Below are 26,025 nucleotides of genomic sequence, written 5' to 3'. Positions count from 1 at the left end.
AGCCGCACGAAATTCAAAGTTCAATACTTCATTTCAGCTATTACGAAATTTCAGTACAAGGCTATATAGTTGGGGTGCCTAGATCACCGATAAAAAGTAAGTCTTGGTTTAACTTTTGATCAATCTGGCATCCTTGCGGGGTAACGAAAATCCTGGATGAACCAGGTAATAGGTAAAGAGACATGCAAATATTTGAATGCCGACCTGATACTAAGCATGCCTTACAACTTTATTTAGTAATTAGATGCAGATATTCTAGTGGAGATATAATGCTTCAGCGGTGAAGACACTGGCATGTCAATGTCAGGCCACACACCAGGATTTAATTTCCATGGAGTCATGAATAAGCAGTTAGGGTCAAGTGCAACCTTGGGTGATTTTTACGGAGGAGTACCACCTGTTGTGCAAACTTAGCCCAATGAAAATGTTTATGTTCAGTGATTATCTCCTCAAGGCCCATTTTTTTTTTTTAACTTGTAATGCTTCTCTTGAATTTAAGGGAAGCACTTTCTTAAAAAAAATTAAAATAGATGCAGATGTTGTTTTCAACTTTATCGTTTCTTGGGATCAAAATTTAAGAGGATATTAAAAACAAATATTTCTCCCTTTTACAATCTTTATGAAAGATTTTAAAGCTTACAAGACTTTTTTTTTTTTTTTTGTCCGAAAAGGAGATGTCGATACATTCAATGGGTATGCCTGCTATTTTCAGTTGGGTGAGACTAAAGTATTCAGAGCAGAATTGACATTTTCCATAATGATATAAGAAAAACTTGAGAGTTTGTCCTTCATAGCATATATAACTTTATATTTAAACTTACATGTGCTCAATAATAGCCATGCATAGAAAAGGAGAGGGGAATAAAACTAGTTTTGCAACAATAAAAAGGAAAATAAAACTCACACTACATGCAGCTAATGACAATGGACTCAAATTATTATATAGTCTAGTGACACAGTCACTGCTCTCTTACAACACTCTAGAATGTAGAAGAGCTTTGGCCTCCACTAGCATTGTTGTTGTGAGTTGTACTTGCATCACCCAACAAACATGTGAAATCTGATTGCGGTTTTGGAATGTCACCAATGCCTTGAAAATTGTCTCTAATGGATTGGAGTGTGCCCACAATGTCCATCATAGTAGGTCGTCCTTCAGGAGAATCTCTTGTGCAAAGCAAACCCATGCTTAAGGATTGATTGAGGCAGCGAAGATCTTTATCTGCTTGAGTGCTCGCACTAGCCCCTCTCAATAAACTCCTGTCCACCACTTCCCCTAGTTGATTTGGAAAATGGTTACCCACCCATTTCTGTAAGTTCATTCCTTCCACAAACATGGTGTGGGTTGGCTTCTTTCCAGTGAGCATCTCCAATAACACTATTCCATAACTATAAACATCACCTTTTGTTGTGACATGTCCACCCAATTCATATTCTGCATTCAAACATGCTCATCATAAGGTTTCAAATTCAAAATGTTTAATACAAATATAAAACTCATAACATTGTGTAACATGCCATTTAGTTCAAATAATACCTGGAGGAATGTAGCCAACAGATCCCTTAAGTGCAAGTGTAGAGGTGGAAGTTGAATCTTCATCATTTGCAAGGCATATGGTTGCAACCCCAAAGTCTATTACATATGCTGTCATATCTTCCCCAAGAAGCACATTGTTTGGTTTCAAATCACAATGGATCACCTGCATGAAACAATGGTGGTGGAGATACACCATGCCTTGGGCAATGTCTATTGCTATATTCAACCTTTGAATCAATGTCAAGCCACTTTCCACTTCACCATCGGAATATAACCACTTTTCTAAGCTCCCGTTTGGCATAAATGGAAATATCAAAGCTTTCCTTTGGAGGTTTGAATAGGAGGTTACCACTCTAATTACATTTCGGTGCTTAACTGCACTCAAAACTTTGCACTCCTTTTCAAAACTTTTGTTAGCTCCTTCATTTTCCAAATTGAAAATCTTGATGGCAACCATCATGCCATCATTCAAAACCCCTTTGTACACTGTCCCAAAAGTACCCACTCCTAACAAGTTAGCATCACTAAATCCATTTGTTGCAGTGCTGAGCTCTCCATAGGAAATTCTTCGGTGCCCCACATTTAAGGATGCCCCAACCTCTATAGGAATATTCCTCTTGTGATATAGTCTACACAAGATTGTTATAACTAAACACAATACAATAGTGACTACAATTGCAACAATAGATATGACAACTTTTTTCATATGAGAAAGAATTTTATGTCTATGAGTGGGGCATAGCGACAGATTTACCCAAGGTCCACAGAGACTGGGATTTCCCATAAATGCTGTGGCACCAATCTTTTTGAAAACTCCACCTTTTGGGACTTCTCCTGACAAGTTGTTGAAAGAGAAGTTCAATCGGCTAAGCATTTTGAGATTTGCCAATGTTGTGGGTATTCCACCTGACAAATTGTTGGAGGAGAAATCCATGTCCTGAAGACTTTGAAGTTCACCAAATGACACTGGAATCATACCTTCAAGTGCATTCCAAGAAAGATTTAGGTATTCTAGTTCTTTGCAGCTTGCAAGCCCACTTGGAATATTACCAATTAGCCGATTTGCAGAAATATCTATAGCCTGAAGCATATCCATCTTTCTTAGTTCCAAAGGCAAGCGACCCTCTAATAAATTGTTTGAAAGATTGAAATAGAGAGCTAAATTTGCAAGACTTGCAATTGTTAGAGGTATCTCCCCACTTAGCTTGTTGTATGAAAGGTCTAGCATTAATAAGTTCACACATTTCCCTACATTCTTGGGTATTCTATCTGATAATTGGTTCATATGAAGATCTAGATATCTTAGTTGCTGGAGGCTAGTAATAGAATCAGGGATCCTTCCAGAAAGATTATTTTCAGAAATATCTATGAGCCCTAAGGTTTTGAGTTGCCCCATTTCTATTGGAATAGTTCCTTGTAAATTGTTTCTATTCATATATAACCTTTCCAACCTTTGAAGCATTTTAAGTGAACTTGGAATTGTCCCCGTAAAAGAATTATACTGTAAACAAAGAAGTGTTAAACGTGTCAAATTTCCAATCTGTGGAGGTATTTCCCCAACTAATGCATTCGTGCCCACGTTTAGGGAATCTAATCCTTTGGAGAGGGAGCCTATCGAAAAGGGCAAAAGTCCCGTGAGATGGTTGTAGCTTAAATCTAGTTTTCGTAGGTTAGAACAGTTGGTTAGCATAGTAAGGATGGGCAGGTTTGTGGTGCTGCCGCTAACCAATTGATTCGTATCTAAGTAGAGCACTTGGAGCTGCGTCAACTTACCCAACTCCGTGGGCACTATTCCGCGGAGTTGGTTATACGATAAGTCGAGCGTTTGAAGGTTCGTACAATTGAAGAGCGAAGCGGGGATGCTGCCACTCAACTGATTCTCAGCCAAAAATAGCATTGTCAACGGCATGTTCCTGCGACACAAGTCCACTGGAACGTGACCAGTCAACAGGTTTTGACCGATATCCAAAATTCTAAGATTGGTGAAGTTAGAAAAGGAAGATAGGATTTCTCCCCACAAATGATTGATACCCAGAAGTATTACAGATGCGGAAGGTGGACTCTCGGGAAGGTATACTTCCCCAGTGAAGGTTGTTGATATGTTTCTGGAGCAGAACGGGATTCTACCCGTCAAATTGTTCTGCCATAAGCCTAAGAATTGTAACTTGGGGAGATTGCACATTAGTTCCGAGGGAATATTTCCTACGAGCTCGTTAGAGTCCATAGAGAGAATCCGTAAACTACGGCAACGGCCAAGAGTGAGCGGAATAGAACCGTGGAGTTGATTCATATACAGGCCAAGTTCTTTTAGGCGAAAGAGATTTCCCAGTTGATAGGGAATGTGACCCTGGAAACTGTTATTGGCAAGGTCAAGTATTCTAAGAAAGGAGAGATTGCCTAGAAGAGGAGAGATTGTACCTTGCAATTCCAAGGATGAAACATTGAGTGAAACCACTCTCTGTCTGCGCCGACTGCATATGACACCTCTCCACCCGCAGAAGGAAACATTGGGTTTCCACGTAGTGGTTAATGACTGCCATGGATCATATGTAATTCCAGACAGGAATCCAAGGAGAGCCTCTTCATCGGAAGCATTGCCGCGATGAGCGTGTCGGCGATGTGATAGTGGGAGGGTGGAAGAAGGACTGAAAGAAAGAAAGAGGAAAAGTACTTTCCATAAAAGATAGGGAACGTTACAGATCTCCATTTCTTCTATTGCTCTCTACAGAATGGAAATGGTTTCCGTTTCTTGGTTAATTTATAGAAATCTATCTTTAAAAATTCTGAATTTATTACGCGCCGATATCATATAAATTCAGCGTTGAATTCTGAGTTCATTGCGCGCCGATAACGAATCGAAATTCAAAAGTGACACGCAAAGGAAATATTGTAAAATATTTACAAATGCTCCGTGACGATTGTTTTCCAAAAACACAGCACCGAAATACACGGAAAGAAATATTATACTCCAAATTTTCGAAAACAAAGCAACGCAATTGGATAAGAGTAATAGGAAAAATACCGCACTTTGATCAAAATAACCAACCAGCAATGTTTCGCCTGTCATGGGTCCCACTAGCGAGCCCCTCCACATACATATTTAAAACACTCCCTCCCAGCAGTGGGCACGTGGTACTTGCGTGGCTAGCGAAAAAGCCTCTCATGTCTCCAAAGAAAAGACCATACATAAAAATTAGCGGCGATTAATTAGCAAGGCCATACACAAAATATTAGGGGCGATTAATTAGTGAAGCCAGACATAAATAATAGGTGCAATTAAATAGTGAAGCCAAACATTAATACGAGAAAGCCGCGGGATTGAATTTTGGTTTCCAATTGCGAGAGCCTCATGCACACGGCAGCGATTAATTAGCAAGGCCATACACAAAATATTAGGGGCGATTAATTAGTGAAGCCAGACATAAATAATAGGTGCAATTAAATAGTGAAGCCAAACATTAATACGAGAAAGCCGCGGGATTGAATTTTGGTTTCCAATTGCGAGAGCCTCATGCACACGGCAAAAGGCCTCAAATTAGTATTTCTGTTTCTTCGTCAACTACGATTCTGTCGGACCTCCATTCCATTCCATTGGAGAAATCATACAATATTCACGAAAATGTTGCCATCTAGTTAAATCCCACCCACCAATTTATCATAAACTATAAAACTTTATATCGATATTTCGGTTGGCTAAATTTCAGAGAATTTTAGGGTTTAAACTTTATATTGTAAAATGGAGAATGGGAAAAATTGTAAAGATATTTTGGTGGGTTAAATTTAGAGAATTTTAGGGTTTAAATTATTCGAAGTTATGTTTTCATAAATTAATAGGAATAAGAAATTATTATTTTTTAATATTAATTTGTTTAATACATAATTTTAAGTGATCGGATATTTTTATGGTTAATCATATTGTTAGAAATTTATGGACTAACATTGTGTAATATGTGTGATATGTGTAACGTTTGTTAGAGATTTCTGGACTAACATTGTGTAATATGTGTAACATTTGTTAGAGATTTCATTGGTGACTCCAATGAAATCTCTAATAAAGATGTAAACTTGAATGTAAACCAGTGCCTTAATGAAAACTGGTATTCTTTCACTGCAATTATTCCTTAACAATGGGTTTGCTATTAGTGTGAATTTTGTCTATATGAATAGGTTTTTTTTGGAGAATCTACACGTCCAAAGACCTTATGAAATATTGATAATAAAGACCATCCTCATCATTGACCTTGAAGGATTTTCATTGTATTCACCTTCTATATAAGTCATCATCCAAACAAAGATTTTGATTTGATATAATATACTCATCACAGTTAAAAAAATAAATTAATAAGAAAAAAAATGGTTTTATGTTGGAAACTAAATTTGTAACGTTATTAGTTTTAATTTTTTTAATCTTAGGAAACATTTTAATTTCAAATGAAAACATTAGCAAATGGTCTTATCATGTTCATTGAGTAACGTAGCTAGGTCTTAATGTTGTAGGAGGCATTTAGACTCATGAAAAAGTACAACTCCTCAAGTCATGTCCAATGGATCATTGACTTTTGTAAAAAAAGAAAAACACACTTAAACCAAATGAATGAATGGTGTGGAGGTTAAATTTTTAAATGGAAAAAAAAAAACAAATAATAATGGGGAAACATTGATTGTATGTATATAATGGTGCAATCAAAATAGGTGGAACAGAACCATTAGCCGCCGAGATTTTTAAAACTATTTTCCAGTTAAATGAAACAGTTCGCCAATTTCTGAGGGCAAGGGAATTCCAACCCCAACGTCTGCCATCTCAGAGGACTCCACCACCGTTGAGCCACGGGGCTCAGTGTTGGTGGCTCCGCCCTTCAATTGGTACTTAAACTCACAGCGCGTAGATGCATGGAGGGAGGATTCAACACAGAAACCGAGTAATAGTATTATTTTATTGCAGGGCAGTGAAACCATGATTTGCAGGTCAGAAGTGAAACCATGATGGCATGCATTCCGAGACAGAGAATCTTTTGCAGAGAATATTCCTTGATGCCTGAAAGATTCCATGGGGAGGTAAATTTTCATTTTGTCAGAATGATATGAAGTTTACAGTCATTTTAACTAGAATTTTGTAAGGAACGCGATGGTGAAATCAGAATCACCATCTGAGCAGCAGATTTTCATATTCCCAGCAGAGCAGAATCTTTGAAGAATCTTGAGGGAATCTTCCAGATTCCTTGGAGGCTGAAATTCGCCAGAGTCAGAATGTAGCCAACTTTATACTCAAAAGTCTCAGAATCTCGCAAGGATCATGATGGCGAGATCATATTTGTGATCTGAGTTGCAGATCTCCAGTTAACCCAGAGAACAGAATCTTTGGAGAATCACGGGGAATCTAAAAGATTCCTACAGGCCCAAATTTTGATGGTGTCAGAATTCAACAAATGGATAGTCGATTTTACACCTCGATGACAAAAATTCAGTGGTGCAGTCATTTTTTGCAGATGTGCCTTCCATTTTTTGATCAACTTCAGAGGTGCAGGTATATGAATCAATCATGTCATGTTTTCCTTCATAATTGCTGAGATGATGTATTATGTTTTGAGATCCTTGTTTGATGTTATGTTGTGGGATCGATTTTTCCGCATTATGTGAGATGTATTTAGCTTGTCATGATATGTATTGTTGTGGAGATCCCTATGTAACTATGTTGAAGGGATACTCATTGCCACATCGTGTGAGATCACGTTAAGTGTTATGCTGAGAGGAAGCCTTCTTGAGTGAGAATTCCTGTAAGCGGAACTTCTCGTGGAGAGACAAACCACTCTTGTTTGAGGGAATATGACCTTGCTAAGACAAAGTGTTGTCCATGTACATCATCATAATTTTTAGCATTATATGAAGCGACCTCCACCATCTTGACACCAAGCCCGGAGACGAAGTCCACACTGTAGAAATTCTGCAAATTCTCTACAAATCTTGCTCTAAGACTGTGTAGAAAATATGACTGTAGATTAACCTGATAATGCAATATACCAAAGCAAAATACTATAATCTACTTCTACTTTCAATTTGCTTTGCGGAAGCTTAAAGATTGAGCAAGATCCGAGCTGAACACATATAACCAAAAGAAGAAGAATCAATGCACATGAAACACATAAAATACTTAGGGGAAAGGCTCAGCTAAAAACCCCACTATCTGTATTATCATACAAGGTGGAAATACATCAGAATTATACAAGGCCTTAGCTCTCACAGCTAACCAGCTCTCAGTACAATCCTCCTAGATGCTCACAGGCAATCAAAGCTTCTCACAAGCCTTCTCCTCTGCCCTTCAAGCTCCTATTTCCTTGTGCAGTTACCTCTGGGATAATCTCCTTCACCTAGTGTAACACTGCTCTAACACACTGTCAGAACTGCACAATCCTCAAGGAACCTTCCTTTGACTGCATGGATGAATTTCCTTTATAGAAAGACACATGCAACTGATAGTAACCTGTCCTTGATATTTAGCTCAATTGGGTTTTTCTCAGAATAGACATGCATGAGTTTTTGATGAGGGAATATTCAGTTATCTGGAGTACATTGGTTGAGTGCATGCATGCATCAACTGACTAATAACTCACAATTAGTTCCTCAAACAGTTTGGAATTAATTTATCTGGACTTAACTCAGTAAACTGAGCTAACTAATTACAACTCAAATATAACTCAATCCTATCTCTTTAATTAAGGGAAAACTGTTGCATGACTTCATAAAGACTTCTAACTTGAATTTCTCCAACTAATCCATAATGAACTAATTAATTATTTCCAAGCAGCTGGTGAGACTAAATTCGAATTTTAATTCACAATTTTAATTCAAGGACAAATTAAAATTGGAATTTCTGGATTGTATTTTTATCATTTCTTGTTGTTATTTTCAACACACACTGGATGAACTCCGTTATCAAATGTGTCGTGTTCATGATTTGTTGATCGTTGTCATGTTTCCTCTTGTTTAATCATGCACATATGCTCTTTTATGCTCTTTAAAATGCAATTCTAACAACATCACAGAAGTAAAAGATCTTGGATGATTCCGATAGCTTAAGGAACCCAGATCAAGTTTGCTATCAGAGCGGTCTTCTTGCTGATGTGAACTGCGAGCGTGAACAATGATTGAACGTGCAGTAATGGAGGATGACAAAGACATGTATGAGGCCATGATCAGGATGTCCAAAATGGTGGACATGTTGTATGAATCTTATGAGAGACAAGAGAAAGAAAGAGCAGAGAATGATGCTCCATCCACACCTTCTAGTGTACATTCATTGCCTTCATCATCTTCTCATCATTCGAATGAGGAGATCAACCATAGTCTTCAAGAAGATAACACTGAATTGAAGATGCTTCTATGAGAAGAGAAAGAGGAGAAGCATCGATTGCAGCTTCAATTGCAAGCCGCAGAGGCAACCTTGGAAGAATTGAAGCGAAATGACTGAAGCCTTCAAGCAAAGGATGATGAATTAAGGAGGCTTCTACAAGAAGAGAAAGAGGAGAAGCAGAGATTACAACTTCAACTACAAGCCACGAAAGATGCCTTGTAGGAGCTGAAGCACAGCAAAGGCTTAGAAAATCCCTCATCACCTATTTTGAAATCGACATCTAAGAGACCTCGATTCAAAGGTTTGGGATACACCGAAGGAGAATGCTCAAGGGTGTCATATGCTTCTGAGACATTGTTGAAATTGTCAAGGAAAGAGAATGATGGGAATACATCAGCATCCTCCCACGACAGTGTACATTGCAGAGAAAGAGATGAGGCAAGCTCTCATCACCATAATGGTACCAAAGACAACCAGGAAAGTTATAACAAGTCTTAGTATTCTAATGTTCATTTTGATTACAATCATGTTGTTAATAATGAACGTAATTCATGGCAACAAAAAAAATGTAGTTTTTGTGGTTTACATAACCATGTGATTGTTGAACGCTGGAAGAGAATGGCAGCACGAAAGAGGACGAAGCGTGAAAGGACTTATCCACAGCAAGGAAAGAAGCATGTTAGGAAGATATGGAGGAAGAAGAGTCATTGTAGTCATTGCAATAGAGGTGGTCATCAAAGAGCCATGTGTTGGAGGCTCCATCTAGAGCAACGTCGCAAGGACAAAACACTCGTGCATAAACCAGTCAGTGAAAATGTTCAACAAGAAAATCCACTACATTCATCATGGTTCACTTTGTTGAGTAAGAAATGGTTTTTCTAGATTGGGTAGCTTGTCATGGCCTTATTTTTGTAAATCATGTGTTGCAGTTTATATTTTACAAGTGATGACGCTTTTTCCATCACTTGTTGAAGCAACAATGATATTTTGGCCTTGTTTTCATACCTAGGGTATTATTTCTATTTTGATGTAAACTTGACCACATAGTATGTTATAGATCTAACATAGAAATATATGATAATAGAAATAAACCCAAGAAATAACCAGATCTGAATATAGATAGAAATGTTTCTTTATTGATATCAAACCCTTAAGGTAGGGCAACACCATACTCCACAAGCCATATGCATGTTCATACAATATTCCTTGACATCTCTCAATGTGGAGTCTCTAGCCTCTATATAGGCCTCATACATTCAATACCATGGGTCATTACCATGATTCCCTCAATACCATCTATCTAATACCATGGGTTTATTACATTATTTCTAACTACTTGTGGTCCCTTACATGATACGGGTTAACCACCTTATTTATTACTATTGCCCATCCCATTATTATTCCATTGGGTACCTCCCTTTGTACCCCATATTATCCCCCCTAGGTATACTACATTCCACCCTCCTTAACATGTTTCGTCTTCGAAACATGGGAAGAACACAAATAATAAGATCTACTCAAAAGAGCAATCCACTGGTACCATGCACGTGCATATAGCCATCCAAGAGAAATGTGGACCCTCGATCCAGCTGGTGCCTCGCTTGCTTGAGATGGAAGTTGATTGTGGCGGCTCCTCTGTGTTGATGTGTAGTAGGTGGATCGTCGTTCCTCTCTATCTATCATGTGGAAGTTGTTGTTCTTGTGGCTAATTCATTGCCATCTTGTTAGCTGTTTTCTTGCGGGGTGATGTGGGTGGTGATATGCTGAAGTTTTAACCAACAGTGGAGCTTGAGTGGTATTTGGTACATGTTGTGGTGCTTGCTGTTGTTTCTTATCTTCCAGTATTACTTCAACCACTGAGTCCTCATCTGATGTATCAGTACCTGTAACCTTTTCTGCTTTAACCTCTGTTTTTGTTTGATTGTCGATCATGAAAGGCTCATCATCTGATGTGTAAGTGTCATTAGAGCTTTGTGCTTCTGCCTCCATAGTCTCTGCTTGGGTCTTAATGGAGATATCCTGCAATGTAATTTTCTTCTTTTTATACCAGAGCTTTAGGAATTTCTTCTGCACATTAATATTGATAGTACCCACAGATTCCATCCAAGGATATCCTAAAACAACATCCATGTTATCCATATCTGAAGTGTAAAAATCACAATGCAGCACATACTTATCCATCGAAAGCTTCAAATCTTTATAAACTTGCACATCCTCATCCTTAACCTGTGTGTTTTCAATGTGTTTTGCTGGCACTTGCAATTTTTTTTCCAAATTGACATTTATGAGATTTTTCTTGCAACTAAGATTTATAGACACAATGATCTTCTCCTTCTGAATCAATCCATGGACCTGCAATAAAGAGATACCAACAATAACCCTTTAGATTTCTTGGTTTCCTTCTTTCCTGTAAAAATAAAATCTTTGCTAGGTTGTGTGCCTGTCTGTGTGAGCTTAGTGAGAGGACCCAAAAAATTAGATTTACGGTCATCTGCCAAGTAGTTGTCCTTGGATGGCATTTTTGATGACACTGCCACCATTGCCATATTTCATGGTCCAAGTACATGATTCCCACACTCAGCTAAGTCGCATCATCTATGATGTGATTCAATGTGAAATATTTCTCCATTTGTGCTAGCCATGTGGCTGGATGAGAGCCATCAAATTTATACAAGTCCCTCAAATTTTGATCTAGGTCCGCCATCACAAAAAAATTTGGCGAAAATTTGAAATGGCTACAATTCAGTCAATATTGCTCAGAATCCCTATTATGACCTGTTTTCGGAAATGGAACAACCATTGTGCATCATCCTATGTGATATAAATCCCGATCTAGGCACTGGAATCTCATATCCGCACTGCAACTGTCCCGCTGTCACCAATATTTTTTTTTTAAAGCGTTGATTTTAAATTAGCGATATCTCTCTCATCCGGACTCTAATTCGACTTCTTTTTTTTTGAGCTTGGTTATTTTTCACAAACAATATAGATCTGGAATTAGATTCTTCAGATTGTGCACTAGAACATACAAATCTGCGTCGCAAACCCGCCGACCCGAAAAAATGTCTGCAACCCAATTGATTTTTAAATCATCAATATCTCCCTCATCCGGACTCCGATTTGGCCGATTTTTTTTTTAAACTGGAGTTTTTCATCAACAACCCAGATCTGCAATTATATTTTGCATTTTTTCCCCAAATCATACAGATCTGATCTGCAAATTCTCCGCCCTGAAAATGTTTGCAACACCACTGATTTTTAGATCAACGATATCTCCTTCATCCGTACTCCGATTTGGCCAATTTGTTTTTTGAACTTGGGTATTTTTTCAAAAAGAATCTAGCTCTGCAATTAGATTTTGCAGATTTTTCCCCAAAACATACAGATATGATCTGCAAACTCACCACCCCAGAAAGTTCCTGCAAAAAAAAATAAAATAAATAAAAATAAAAAAAAATTCTCCACTTTTGCCCAAGAAAGTGCATTGATACCACTTGTTATAGATCTAACACGGAAATATATGATAATAGAAATAAACCCAAGAAATAACCAGATCTGAATATAGATAGAAATGTTTCTTTATTGATATCAAACCCTTAAGGTAGGGCAACACCATACATTCACTCCTTAAGGAAGGAGAACACTCCACAAGCCATATCTCTGTTCATACAATATCCTTGACATTTCTCAATGTGGAGTCTCTAGCCTCTATATAGGCCTCATACATACAATACCATGGGTCATTACCATGGTTCCCTCAATACCATCTATCTAATACCATGGGCTTATTACATTATTGCTAACTACTTGTGGTCCTTTACATGATATGGGTTAACCACCTTATTATTACTATTTCTCATCCCATTATTATTCCATTGGGTACCTCCCTTTGTACCCCATATTATCCCCCCTAGGTATACTACATAGTATGTGTTATAAACACATGGAAAGTATGGGATGACTTGGGTCATTTATTGGTCATGTATTTGAGCATGTAATTTTCAAAAGGTTGTGTTATAGGTTTGTAGAGGATGCAAGTGTTAGATCATCGCTTATGGCTCCGAAGAACAAAGGTGAAGGAGAAGGAAGGGTAACATATCATGACACTTGTGGTGCAGACAATGTATAAAGTTGCAGATTATTGTCATGCTTTTGGAGGACCAAAATCTCCTCAGTGGAGAGGATTGATCCAGGTGGCTCCAGACACATGCAGAAGTCCGAGAGGGCTCAGAAATGGTCAAAATTCAAAGTGGCCAGATTGCTCTTGAACCACCACCAAATCAAAGTGCTCATCGCTCTGATTCCAATGGTGTGAACGACACTCAAATCCGAGCTTGTATGGAGAAGATAGGGCTAGTCAAAGTTCATAGTTGACTTGGCCAAGTGGCAGGGTTAATGGACCTACAAATTTCACCGACAGTGGTCATCGAAATCCAGCCAATGAAATGGTGAAATTGTGGGATGGTTGGTTTGCCTAATAACCCCTAAATCAGAAAAAATAATTTAGGTCGCTTTAAAAAAAACAAAATAATATTTAAAAAAGGGGGTGGCGGGCTCTTACCCCCGCCACCACCGCATGGATACACACCGCATATATTAATAGAAACCAAAAGATATGGTTGGGGGGCGGACCATGCCCGGCGGACCTGCCAGCCCCGGTGGAACCACCATAACAAAAAACATTGGGACAGGGCCACTTGGAGTGGACCCCGCCCACCAACTAATGCCATATATGTACGCTGACCACTCGTGCAATGAAAACAGGTGGAACGGAACCATTAGCTGCCAAGAGTTTTAAAACTATTTTCCATTTAAATGAAAAAATTAGCCAATTTTAGAGGGTGGGGAATTTGAACCCCAACCTCCGTTGTCTCAGAGGACTCCACCACCATTGAGCCACAGGGCTTAGCATTAGTGGCTTCACCCTTGAATTGGTACTTAAATTCACGGCGCGCAGATGCACAAAGGGAGGAGCCGATGCGGAAACTGAGTAATAGTATTATTTTATTGCATGGCAACGGAACCATGATGGCACACATTCTGAGATAGAGAATCTTTTGCAGAGAATATTCCTCGATACCTGAAACATTCCATGGGAGGTAAAATTTCATTTTGTCAGAACGATATGAAGTTTATAGCCATTTTAACTAGAATTTTGTAGGGAACACGATGGTGAAATCAAAATCACCATATGAGGAGCAAATTTGCAGATTCTCAGCAGATAAGAATCTTTGAAGAATCTTGAGGGAATCTTCCAGATTCCTTGGAGGCTGAAATTCGCCAGAGTTAGAATGCAGCCAACTTTATACTCAAAAGTCTCAGAATATTGCAAGGATAATGATGGCGAGATCGTATTTGTGGTCTGAGTTGCAGATCTCCAGTTAGCCTAGAGAACATAATCTTTGGAGAATCACGGGGAATCTGTTATGAATAAATATATAGGAAATAATGTAAAACACTGCATTATTTTACATTATTTCCTATATATTTATTCATAACAAAATCTAAAAGATTCCTACAAGCCCAAATTTTGACGGTGTCGGAATTCGACAAATGGATAGTCGATTTTACACCTCTCGACGACAAAAATTCAGTGGTGCAGTCATTTTTTGCATTTGAGCCTTCCATTTTTTAGTAATCTTCAGAGGTGTAGGTACATGAATTAGTCATGTCATGTTTTCCTTCATAATTGCTAAGATGATGTATATGTTTTGAGATCCTTGTTTGATGTTTTGCCACATTATGTGAGATGTATTTAGCTTTTCATGATATGTATTTTTGTGGAGATCCCTATGTAACTATGTTGAAGGGATACTCATTTCCACATTGTGTAAGATCGTGTTAAGTGTCATGCTAAGAGGAAGCCTTCTTGAGTGAGAATTCTTGTAAGAGGAACATCTCATGGAGAGACAAACCACTCTTGTTTGAGGGCATATGACCTTGCTATGACAGAGTGTTGTCTATGTACATCATCATCAATTTCAACATTATATGAAGCGACCTCCACCATCTTGACACCGGGCCCAAAGACGTAGTCCACATTGGATAAACTCCATTATCAAATGTGTTGTGTTCATGATTTGTTGATCGTTGTCATGTTTCCTCTTGTTTAAGAATGCACATATGTTCTTTTATGGTCTTTGAAATGAAATTCTAACAACATCACAAAAGTAAAAGATCTTGGATGATTCTAGTAGCTGAAGGAACCCAAATCAACAATTAAGGTGAAGAAGTGGAAAGGGAAAGCTTCCCATTCCAAATTGGATTCTTATCATGGAGGTAAGAAGAAATACATGATGAAAGTTAAGTGCTTTCATTGTCATGAGATGGGCCATTTTGCTACAAATTGTCCACTCAAGAAGTTCAAGAAGAAGTCCTCAAGAGGAGCGGTGGGTATCCTCAATGATGGGAAGTGTATGGTACTTAGACAGTGGAACTTCATTCCACATGACTTGCGACAAAGATTTATTCAGTGACATGGAGGAGAAAGATCTCCAGATGCATATCAAGATGAGTGAGGACGGGAAGTATAGCGTTACTGGATTGGGCACGATTACTTTTCAGAGGGAGCATGGGGCTCCACTCACCTTGAATAATGTTATGTATGTTCCTGAGCTGAAGAAGAACTTGGTATCTGTTTCCATGCTTGAGGATAAAGGCTATGACGTGATCTTCTCAAAAGGAAAGGCATTCCTTCGACACATAGCCACGGGTCAAGTAAAGAAGATAGGGATTCAGGTGAAGAATCTCTATAAGATAGAGGTAGAGGAGTATGTTGCTTTGAGCACAAAAGCAAAAAGGATGTAGAGTTGAGACATTGGCGAGTTGTGGCATAGGTGATTGGGCCACTTGCATCATGGGGATTTGAAGATATTGCAGAAGATTTTTACTGGTCTTCCCAAAGGTATGCTTGAGCAATTTGATACATGTAAGGGGTGTACTTTGGGAAAATACACCAAGTCTTCCTTTCACTACAGAGACATTTGAGTAGAGGCTATTCTAGAGCGAGTCCATTCAGATGTGTGTGGACCATTCTCGACAGCATCCACAACCAAACACAAGTATTATGTTATATTTGTTGAAGACTTTTCTAGAATATGTTGGATATTTTTCATGCAGAAAAAGGATCAAACCTTCACAAAGTTTTGTGAGTTTAAAGCATTGGTGGAGAAAGAGTCGAGCAAGAAGGTTAAATCTCCATGGAGTGATAATGGTGGTGAGTATGTCTCAGGTGATGTTAAGAACTTCTGTGCAGCAGAAGGGATTAAATATGTAGTATACCTAAGGGGGGTAATATGGGGTATAAAGGGAGGTACCTAATGGAATAATAATGGGATGGGAAATAGTAATAAATAAGATGGTTAACTCGTATCATGTAAGGGACCACAAGTAGTTAGAAATAATGTAATAAGCCCATGGTATTAGATAGACAGTATTGAGGGAACCATGGTAATGACCCATGGTATTGTATGTATGAGGCCTATATGGTGTTGCCCTACCTTAAGGGTTTGATATCAATAAAGAAACATTTCTATCTATATTCAGATCTGGTTATTTCTTGGGTTTATTTCTATTATCATATATTTCTGGGTTAGATTTATAACAAAATAGGAGTTGACGGCACCCCATAACCCTTAGCATAATGGGGTGGCCGAGAGGAAGAACATATGCATAGTAGGGGTAGCGAGGGTGATGTTTCATGATTAGGGCCTACCACTACACTTCTGGGTTGAGGCATGCAACACATCCATTTATGTTCAGAACCGTAGCTCACATCAGATACTTGAGATGAAGACACCAAAGGAGGCTTATTCCGGTAAGAGTCCAGATGTTGGTTACTTCAGGCTTTTTGGGTCATCGGTATTTTTCCATGTGACCAAAGATGCATGGAAAAGCTTGAGTTGAAAATAAATTTGGGGATATTTGTGGGGTACACTAATACACCTCACAACTATCGAGTGTACTTACTGACCAACAGGATGACAATGGTTCACATGGATGTCAGATTCGATGAGGAGAAGGTCATGCGAGTTTCCCTTGAGAGGGAGCTTGAGCTACATGTGAATGAGGATATTTTAGCTCCTAAGGTTGAGGACCCTTAGATTGATGTGGAGCAGCCACATATAGAGGATCCGGGAGTGGAGACATCCACTCAGGCAGAGTCTTTCAAAGAGGGAAGAAAGTGCACCAGAGAGGCTGACAGATTATTGGATGATGCATGGGAGAATGTGGGAGCACCCAATTCTTAGTGCAGGCATAGGAGATCACCTGAGAGGTACGCTGGATACATGGCTCTTATGGGCGAATGTGTTGTGATAGAGCCATCTTCCTTTAAGGAAGAAGTGCAGCAGCCGGTTTGGGTTGATGCCATGGTGGAGGAGTATGACTCCATAGTTTGTAACAGTGTTTGGGACGTGGTCCTGAGACTGGAGGACAATTCAGTGGTGAGATCTCGTTGGATTTACAAGGTAAGTAAGTTGCAGATGGTAGTGTGGAGAAGCATAAGGCTATATATGTGGCCCATGAATTTTCACAGGTAGAGGGGATTGACTATGATGAGACCTTTGCTCCTGTTGCAAGGTACTCGTCAATCAAATCTATATTGGCACTATTAGCACAGATAGGTTGGAAGATACATCAGATGGATGTAAAGACAACCTTCCCTAATGGCATGATTGAGGAAGAGGCGTACATAGAGAAGCCTGAAGGTTTTGAGACCTTTGACTGTGAGTCACATGTGTGTCATCTCAAGAGAGTGTTGTATGGGCTAAAGCAAGCACCTCGTGCTTGGTACACCATGATAGATAACTACTTCACCAGGTTGGGCTTCACGAAGAGTGAAGCGGATGTGAACCTATACCACATAATGGTGGAAGGTAAGTTGTTGATCATTGTAATTTATGTTGATGATCTTATACTGATAGGTGATGATCAGTTGATCAAGTCTTGCAAGGGGGACCTTGCAAGAGAGTTTGAGATGAAGGACATGGGGCTCATGCATTAATTTCTTGGCATGGAGATATGGCAGGGTGATGGGGAGTTGTTTGTGTCTCAGGGCAAGTATGCCAACGAGATACTCAGGAGATTCTGCATGGAGAGCAGCGAACCCATGGAGACTCCTCTAGTAGGTAACTGGAGGAAGTAGGATCCTACTTCAGGGGAAATAGTGGAAGCTATTGTTTGCAAGCAGCTTGTGGGTTCAATCATGTACTTGGTAAACACGCGACCAGATATGTGCTATGCAGTTAACCAACTTAGTCAAGAGATGGTTGGGCCTACCAACTTATATCTGAAGGCAGCAAAGCATGTGTTGAGATACCTTAGGGGCACTTATCAATATGGATTATAGTACAGACGAACAAAGGGAGTGAAGCTTCAAAGCTTCACTGATGCAGATTGGGTAGGGAGTCCATCCGACCAGAAGAGCACATAAGGAGGGATCTTCAGTATTGGGTCAACGACAATTTCTTGGTATAATAGGAAATAGAGATCGGTTGCACTCAGTTCAACAGAGGCATAGTACATGGTTGCAAGTTGGCAGAACATGAGGCCATTGCAATGAGGAAGATTCTGGTTCGTTTGTTTGGTCAGCAGATGGATCCAACCGTGATTTACTGCAATTATTAGAGTTGTATCAAAGTCTCTAAAAATCCAGTTTTTCATGATCGATCCAAGCATATTGATATCTGATATCATCATCTTAGAGATTTTATATCGAGGTGGATTATGTTGTTAGAGTACATTCCCATGGAGGAGCAAGGTGTTGAGATTTTGATAAAGGCATTGTCAAGATGTAAATTTGAGTTTCACAGAGACAGGATCATGGTAGTAGATAATCTCTTTCTTGTTGAGAGGGAGTGTTGAGAAATGGAAACAAGAAATTCCAGTTTAATTTGTCCTTGAATTTAAACTGTGAATTAAAATCGAATTCTATTTAGCAACTTGTAAATAGTTAATTAAGTTTAATTAACTTAATTAGCTTAGTAATTTCGAGTTGGAAGTCTTTCTGAAGTCATGCATATGTTATCCAAAAGTTTTAGGGGTCCGGGATGAGTTTAATTGTGAGTTGTAATTAGATAACTCAGTTTATTGAGTTACGTTCAGTTAAATTAGTTCCACACTGTTTGTGGAACTAATAGAGAGTTAATAGTTAGTTGGTGCACTAGTGCATCCACAAGTGTCATTCTAGTTAACTGAAGATTCCCTCATCAGAAACTCATGCATGTTGATTCTGAGAAAGACCTAGTTGAGACTAGAGTGCAGGGACAATGTACTATCAATTGTGTGATTCAATGAGTTGTAAATATCATGCATGCAATCAGAGAAGGACCTATGTTTGGATTGCACGGTTTTGGAAGCATGAATTCCCTTTAAATATAGGCTATTCATCCTAGGAATTATGCAAGGAAATAGGGGCTTGGAGAGCTACAGAATTGGCCAAGGGTTGTCCAAGAGATTTCTTGTGAGCCGAGAGAGTTGAGCATACTTGTGCGGAATTGTTCTAGGGAGAACAAGATTTGTATCTTCACTCATATTTCTAATAGATGCAATACAGATAGTGGGGTTTTGAGCAGTGGATTTCCCCAGATACTTATTGTGTTATGTTCCATTGATTTATCTTATTGTTGTTCATATTGTTTTCATCGATCTATTGGCTTCCACTGGTTGAAAGTAGAATTAGATCCTTTTCCTATGCTTTAGTACATTGCATGAGCTTGTGAATCTATAGGATTTTCTAGAGGTTGATATATGGTGGGAAGATCTGAAAAATGTAAAGGGCATAAGTGAGGAAGAATTGTACTGGAAGAATTTTGAAGATTATTTTAGGAGAAAGTATCTATCTAAGAGATACTTCAACAATAAGGATAAGGAGTTTTATGAACTTAGATTGGGTCAAATGATGAATGATGAGTACAACACCAAATTCTTAGAGCTGCTAAGATATGTTCCCTACCTTAAGGAAGAAAAAGTGAAACTTTAGAGGTATGTCAGTGGACTACCACCATCCTTCAAGAATAGAATTGAATTTGATGAGCCCAAGGCACTAGAGGATGCAATCCAAAAATTAAAGAAATGTATGAGTATTCTAGGCATAGGCCTAAATAAAAGTCAAACTAGAAATCCAAAGGCAATGCCAAGTTCAAAGGATAAGGGAAATAGAAAATCAAGCGAACAAGTGTGACCCCTGTTAACCAAGAAAATAAACATAGGTCCAACACTACCAATAGAGGCCATTCTAACCAAGATGAAGCCAAAGGTCATGGGAAGGATCCATATAGGTGTTGGAATTGTGGAGAATATCACCTAAGGAAAGATTGTGCACAACATAAGCATGTCAACCGGAGATTGTACAGTGCACAGGAGGAAGAAACAATCAAAGGCATAGCTCAAAGTATACCTATAATTTATGTAGTAGTGGATAATCGCCAAGTTGATCATCAAGTAGTGATTATAGAGATGGAAGGTATGCTCCATGACCAAAGCATTTCAATTTTGATTGACCTTGGTTCAAATTTTAGTTACATTAGTCTGATAGTTGTTGAGAAATGTGCGTTAAATAAGGAAGCACATGATGAGTCTTGGATAGTTCAACTAGCCACGGTGCATAAAGAAGAGTTGAGCATTAGGTGAAGACTTTCCCAATAAAACTAAATGGGATGCCAACAATTGTAAATATTAACGTGTTGCCACTAAGAGAATATAGTGTATTTTTGGGCATGGATTGATTATATGCCCATTAGACAAAAGTAGATTGTTATGAGAAGACTGATGAATGCTTGGATGAGGCTAGAGAGAGAAGAATGTTACAAGGGAAAAGAAATCCTACCTCTATGAGACAAATTTCGGCCATGCAAGACAAAAGAAGCCATAGGAAATAATGTGTTTTATTTGTTGTGCAAATATCTAGCAACATTGAAGCTAATTACATTGCTGAAAATAATGGCAATGATGTTTTGAGGAAGTACCTTGTTTTACAATAGTTCTTAGATGTATTCCCTAAATAAATTCTTGATTTACCTCCTTATCGAGAAGTAGGCTTTACTATTGAATGAACACGATGAGTAGCCCTAGCCTCCAAAGCTCCATATAGAATGAGCACCCCAATATTATTTGAGATGAAGCTACAACTCAAGGAGATGGTTGATAAGGGTTACATAAGGCCAAGTGTGTCTCCATGGGGGGCACCAGTTTTGTTCATGAAGAAGAAAAATGGCACACACATATTGTGAATTGATTACTATCAATTGAATAAAGTGAATGTCAAGAATAGGTATCCACTACCATGAATTGATGATTTATTTGACCAGTTGAGAGGGGAAGTAGTTTTTTCCAAGATTGATTTGAGGCCAAGCTATTATTAGGTGCATATAAAGGATAAAGACATCCATAATACAACTTTTAGAATGAGGTATGGGAATTATGAACTCGTGGTAGTTCCCTTTGGGCTTAGCAATGCACCTGTGAACTTTATATGCCTTATGAACAATGTATTGCACCCTTATTTGGATAAGTTTGTCATAGTCTTTGTGGATGACATTTTGGTTTATTCAAATACCATGGAGGAGCACGAAGAGAATTTGGTAGTAGTACTACAATTTCTAAGAGGACATAAGCTTTATGCATAACTTAGTAAGTGCAATTTATTTCAGTCACAAGATTCATTACTTGGGACACATTGTCTCAAGGGAGGGAGTAGCAGTTAACCCAGAGGCAGTTAAATATATCATGGAATGGCCAACACCTAAAAGTGTTATTGAAGTTAGGTCATTCATGGGAGTAGAAGAACATTGCTGGAGATTTATTAAAAAAATCTCTAAGATTGGTTGTCCAATTATTGCTCTGCAAAAGAAAGGGAAGAAATTTGAATGGGTAGTTGATTATGTAGCAAGCTTTGATCAATTGAAGCAATTGTTCACCAATGCACTAGTATTAAGAATATCATATATCTAAAAGGATTTCATTATGTGCATAGATGCCTATAAGGAGGGACTTTGGTGGAGTATTGATGGAGAAAGTTCAAGTGGTGTGGTATGAATCTTGAAATTTAAATTTTCATGAGTAGAATTATGTAACTTGTAATTTGGAGTTGGATATCATCATGCATGTGTTGAAGATGTGAAGACACTACCTTCCTGGTAGAAGATTCACCCTATTGACTAATCATTGAGGACTAAAGTATTTATTTGAATAAACCGATTTAAATGCAAGGCAAGCCAGATGACTAGCCAGGTTCAGAAATTTGATTTTGAAATCAAATACATAAAAGGCGAGGAGAATAGAGTAGGAGGGTGTAATTAAACCATTTAGCAGCCATAAGTTCCTATGGGACTAATCTTGAAGAAAAAAATCATGAACACTGGGTATCAAGATGAAAAGTATCAGCAATTAAAAGAGAAGCCAAAACAAATCTTTCATGGCAATGAAAATAAGGACTATTGCCTTACAAAAAAAGGGTTGATTAAATTCAAAAACTTAATTTATGTACCAAATAACAACGACTTGAAAAAACTCATAGGGGAGTTTCATGCCAAGCCATATATTGGCCACCCTAGTCACCAAAATATGTTGACACCCATGAAGAAATTTTATTTTTGACCTAATTTAGAAAGAGAGGTAGCATATTTTATCTCCAAATGCATAGGAGACCAACAAATAAAATTTCAGTGCAAGGACCCAGCTTGTTTATTACAACCCATTCCTATTCTGAAATGGAAGAGGGAAGTGATTTCCATGGATTTTATTACAGGGCTTCTAAAGACTCCAAGACAACATGATGAAATCATGGTAGTGGTCGACAAGTTTAGAAAAGTTCCTCACTTTGTGGTTGATAAATATACAAATTCGATTAGTGAGGTGGCACAAGTTTTCATAGAGGAAATCATAAGACTACATAGAGTTCCCAAGAAAATTATCTTGGATAGAGATGCTAAATTCACTTCAAAATTTTGGAGAGAAATATTTGCACTCTTGGGAACAAAGCCAACATTTAACATGGCATACCATCCTCATATTGATGGGAAAACAAAGAGAAAAATCATAATTATTGAAGATATGCTAAGAATGTATACAATTCGCCATCCTAGGAAATGGGAAGAGTACCTTCCACTTGTGGAGTTCACATATAATAATGGGCATCAAGAATTGTTGAAAATGAGCCCATTTGAGGCGCTCTATGGGAGGAATTGTAACATTCCTATCAGCTGGAGTGATCGAGTGAATAGGGTCCTCATTGGGCCTAATATTTCGAAAGACATGGATCGGGAAATGCAATCCATCAAAATAAATTTAAAAGTGGCATATGACAAATAGAAAATATATGTGGAATAACATAGAGTTAACAAAGAGTTTCAAGTTGGGGAATGTGTTTTCTTGCGAGTTAGACCCAAGAAGAGCTCCTTGAAATTTTTATCTTGCACCAATTTGTCACCATAGTTTTGTGGGACATTAGAAGTACTTGAAAGGATAAGGTCGGTAGCATACAGGTTGTCTTTACTTGCATCAAATAGAGTGAATGATGTTTTCCATGTTTCATTTCTTAAAAAATATGCATAAGATGTTAATCATGTAATTGATTGGTTCGTGCTACAAGTGGAACTAGAGGGAGAGTTCCAACCAGAACCTCTATGAATCTTGGATCAGAGGCAGCTCATGCTCTATAACTAAGTAATAGAGAAATTTAAAGTGTAGTGGAGGCACTTTGGGCCTGAGGAAGCCAAGTGGGAAATAGCCGCCTGATGTGCAAAACATATCCTTCCTTATTTTCTAAGGAAAATGTAAATATAATGTAAATGGTGTACAAAGTTGTGTATATAAAGCTCCATAATCAACAATGTTTGGTCTAAAGCATGTTTTGATGTATATGGTTATTGAACACTGAGGATGGGTTCAGCCAAATGGGGAGGGGATAGTGACATCCCATGGTTAATAATTCTCTCTTGTATATGATTGTAATTATTTAAATGACTGAGAGATGGAAATATATTCCATTACTTGAGGAAGGAGATTGCTTGAGGGAATTGTTGTCTTAAATATCATTCCTGGTTGGCTGAGTGATTTGAAATGGAATTATTGTGCCATAAATTAATTGAAAGATGAGAGGATAGGCCCAGGTGTCCATTAATATCTAACCATAAACAACAAAAGGACAAAAAATTAAGGAGAGGCATGGGTTTCATTGTCTAATGGTTGAATAGCAGATGATTAGTCATTTTTTGGGGACATTCTCACATGATGATCTGACAAGCATACACAACAAATGAAAAAATGGGAGAGAGGACTCTCTCTCGGAGAGGGAGAGAAAAATGAGTGGTGCTGTGATTTTTCTCGAGGAAAAAACACACAGAGAACATGTTATCTTGTTCATGCTTATGCATAGAAGCAGTGGAAGAAAAAACACTTAGAGAATGTTGTTGTAAGAAAAATTTCCTCCAAGGGTGGAGGTTAGAGTGCAAAGAAGGATGGATTTAGAAATAATTATTTCTAAGCTATGGAAAGATTAGAAACCAACTAAAGAACCCCTGCATAGGTTTGCTAGGTAAAAGCAATATAGAGAGAAATGGCTTTCCTGAAGGCTAAAGAACCTGTTACCCACCACTTGTGGGTAGTATCCATAAAAAAAAGGAAATCTCCTAGATGGTCCTCAAACAATAATAGGCCATCAGATAGCTTGAAGTGCCACTATCTCCGCCACCTGAGCCAACCATATGGCCCCTCACCCATATGTTATGATCGTATGTTTGAAGGTGGGCCTTCAACCCCGTAGATATGGATTTTCATTGTGTAATTAGGTATTTTTGTTTACTTTTCATGGGAAATTTTGGGCATGTATTAGTGGGGCAATTTGGCGAAAAGAATGGGCTTGGTTTGTACTCTTGTCTCCTCTATCCAATTTGATGGTTAACCTTGTATCCTAGTCCCATGTGATCTCCTTTATTGGCTACTAGCTTTAGGGTTGAACTACGTGGGAAACCCTAATTGTGGTTGTGTGGTCCCACTTTTCGACACCATATACATCTCTCCCCTCCACTCATTATAACCCCATTCTCCATATTTCCCATCTGGGTCCACATTTATCCACTAGGTCCATAAGGAGTTAGCTTCCCCTCCCCTTGTCTATGCATTGGGTCGAGCCTGGAATGATGCCCTGAAGGTTGATGCAATTAAAAAGAAAATGAAAAGCATAATTTGGCCATTCTCAACAGGAAATCTACCATAAAATGCAAAAGATTGTAAGGACATACAAATTTAGCACGTGGGTAAAACCCAAACATGAGCTCTACCCCTATCATTATGGTCATCACCTTGGTAACTAGGGCCCCTGATGTTGGCCCCTTACATCATTAAGGAACCCATGATTGTCCTAACCCCTGGTGGGAGATAAATGACCCCACCTTAATGGGGTATTCACTGCTATATATTTAATATCATGCCCTCATCTAATAGAGCCCCAAGCAGTTATAAAAGAAAAATCAATAAAAGGAAAAAGGCATATGAAGAAGGGTGGAAAAACAAAGATTGGGTATCTCATGTACCACGATCACTTCCTCCTACATGCATACACCCAAGTGTGGGCTTCCCATATCATAGCTACCCTTGTACGTTGTCATGTGGCTTGGAGCCTTCCACTGATGCACCACTCCATTCCTTCATTATATCACATGCCACCTACCATTTGATGGATGTACTATGAAAATATCACCCCCTTAGACGTTGAAATCACCTAATAGGGTCCTCGATTAACCTTATTTTTGAACTTGGAGGCACTTGTATGTTCTAAAGCCCACTATGGAAGGGCATGCCACTATGAAGTGTCCACTTGGTTCCATGATTTGTAAGCTCATTTATTCAATTTCACTAATGATTTCTTATACTAGAAGGTGAGGGGGCATGTTGGATCTTATACAAGATTGCAGGTGAGTCTTCAACTTGGGTTTGGTCTCCTTATACTGGGTCCAAGCCCTCCAGAGGGTCATATTAGCATTTGTAGGGTGAGTGTTGAGAGCCATGGACCTCCACCATAGCCAAGAGAAGATTTCCACGTGATGGGATCATTCAGTTTCTTGCTCGTGTTCCATTTATTTGACAATGTTGATCTAGCTAGACCACCTTACCTAGCCAACTACACTCTTGCACCACACACTTG

The 26,025-nt window shown here is 38.6% G+C and overlaps 1 protein-coding gene across 1 annotated transcript; it reads right to left on the bottom strand.

Annotated features, from left to right (window-relative positions):
* Positions 1 to 842: 842 nt before the first annotated feature.
* LOC149173315 (uncharacterized) lies at positions 843 to 4,247 on the bottom strand. Its single transcript, XM_089427912.1, has 2 exons — positions 1,535 to 4,247; positions 843 to 1,432 (listed from the first exon to the last, which is right to left on the bottom strand). The coding sequence occupies exons 1-2, from the start codon at positions 4,239 to 4,241 to the stop codon at positions 981 to 983; spliced, it is 3,159 nt and encodes a 1,052-aa protein (XP_089284038.1). The 5' UTR covers positions 4,242 to 4,247; the 3' UTR covers positions 843 to 980.
* Positions 4,248 to 26,025: the final 21,778 nt, after the last annotated feature.

This window comes from Pinus tabuliformis, chromosome 4_2, assembly GCF_031772625.1.
Source record: "Pinus tabuliformis cultivar Carrire ecotype Pingquan chromosome 4_2, CPIR1, whole genome shotgun sequence".
Classification (NCBI taxonomy): Eukaryota; Viridiplantae; Streptophyta; class Pinopsida; order Pinales; family Pinaceae; genus Pinus; species Pinus tabuliformis.
The sequence above is the reverse complement of the archived record's forward strand: the minus strand, read 5'-3'. Positions and strand labels throughout refer to the sequence as shown.

What these genes read in the sequence shown, in the direction of transcription:
- LOC149173315 (XM_089427912.1), bottom strand. Translation starts at nt 4,241, where the DNA reads ATGGAGATCTGTAACGTTCCCTATCTTTTATGGAAAGTACTTTTCCTC. An exon ending in TGTTGGCTACATTCCTCCAG is followed by an intron (nt 1,433 to 1,534) that starts GTATTATTTGAA and finishes GTTTGAATGCAG; the next exon opens with AATATGAATTGGGTGGACAT.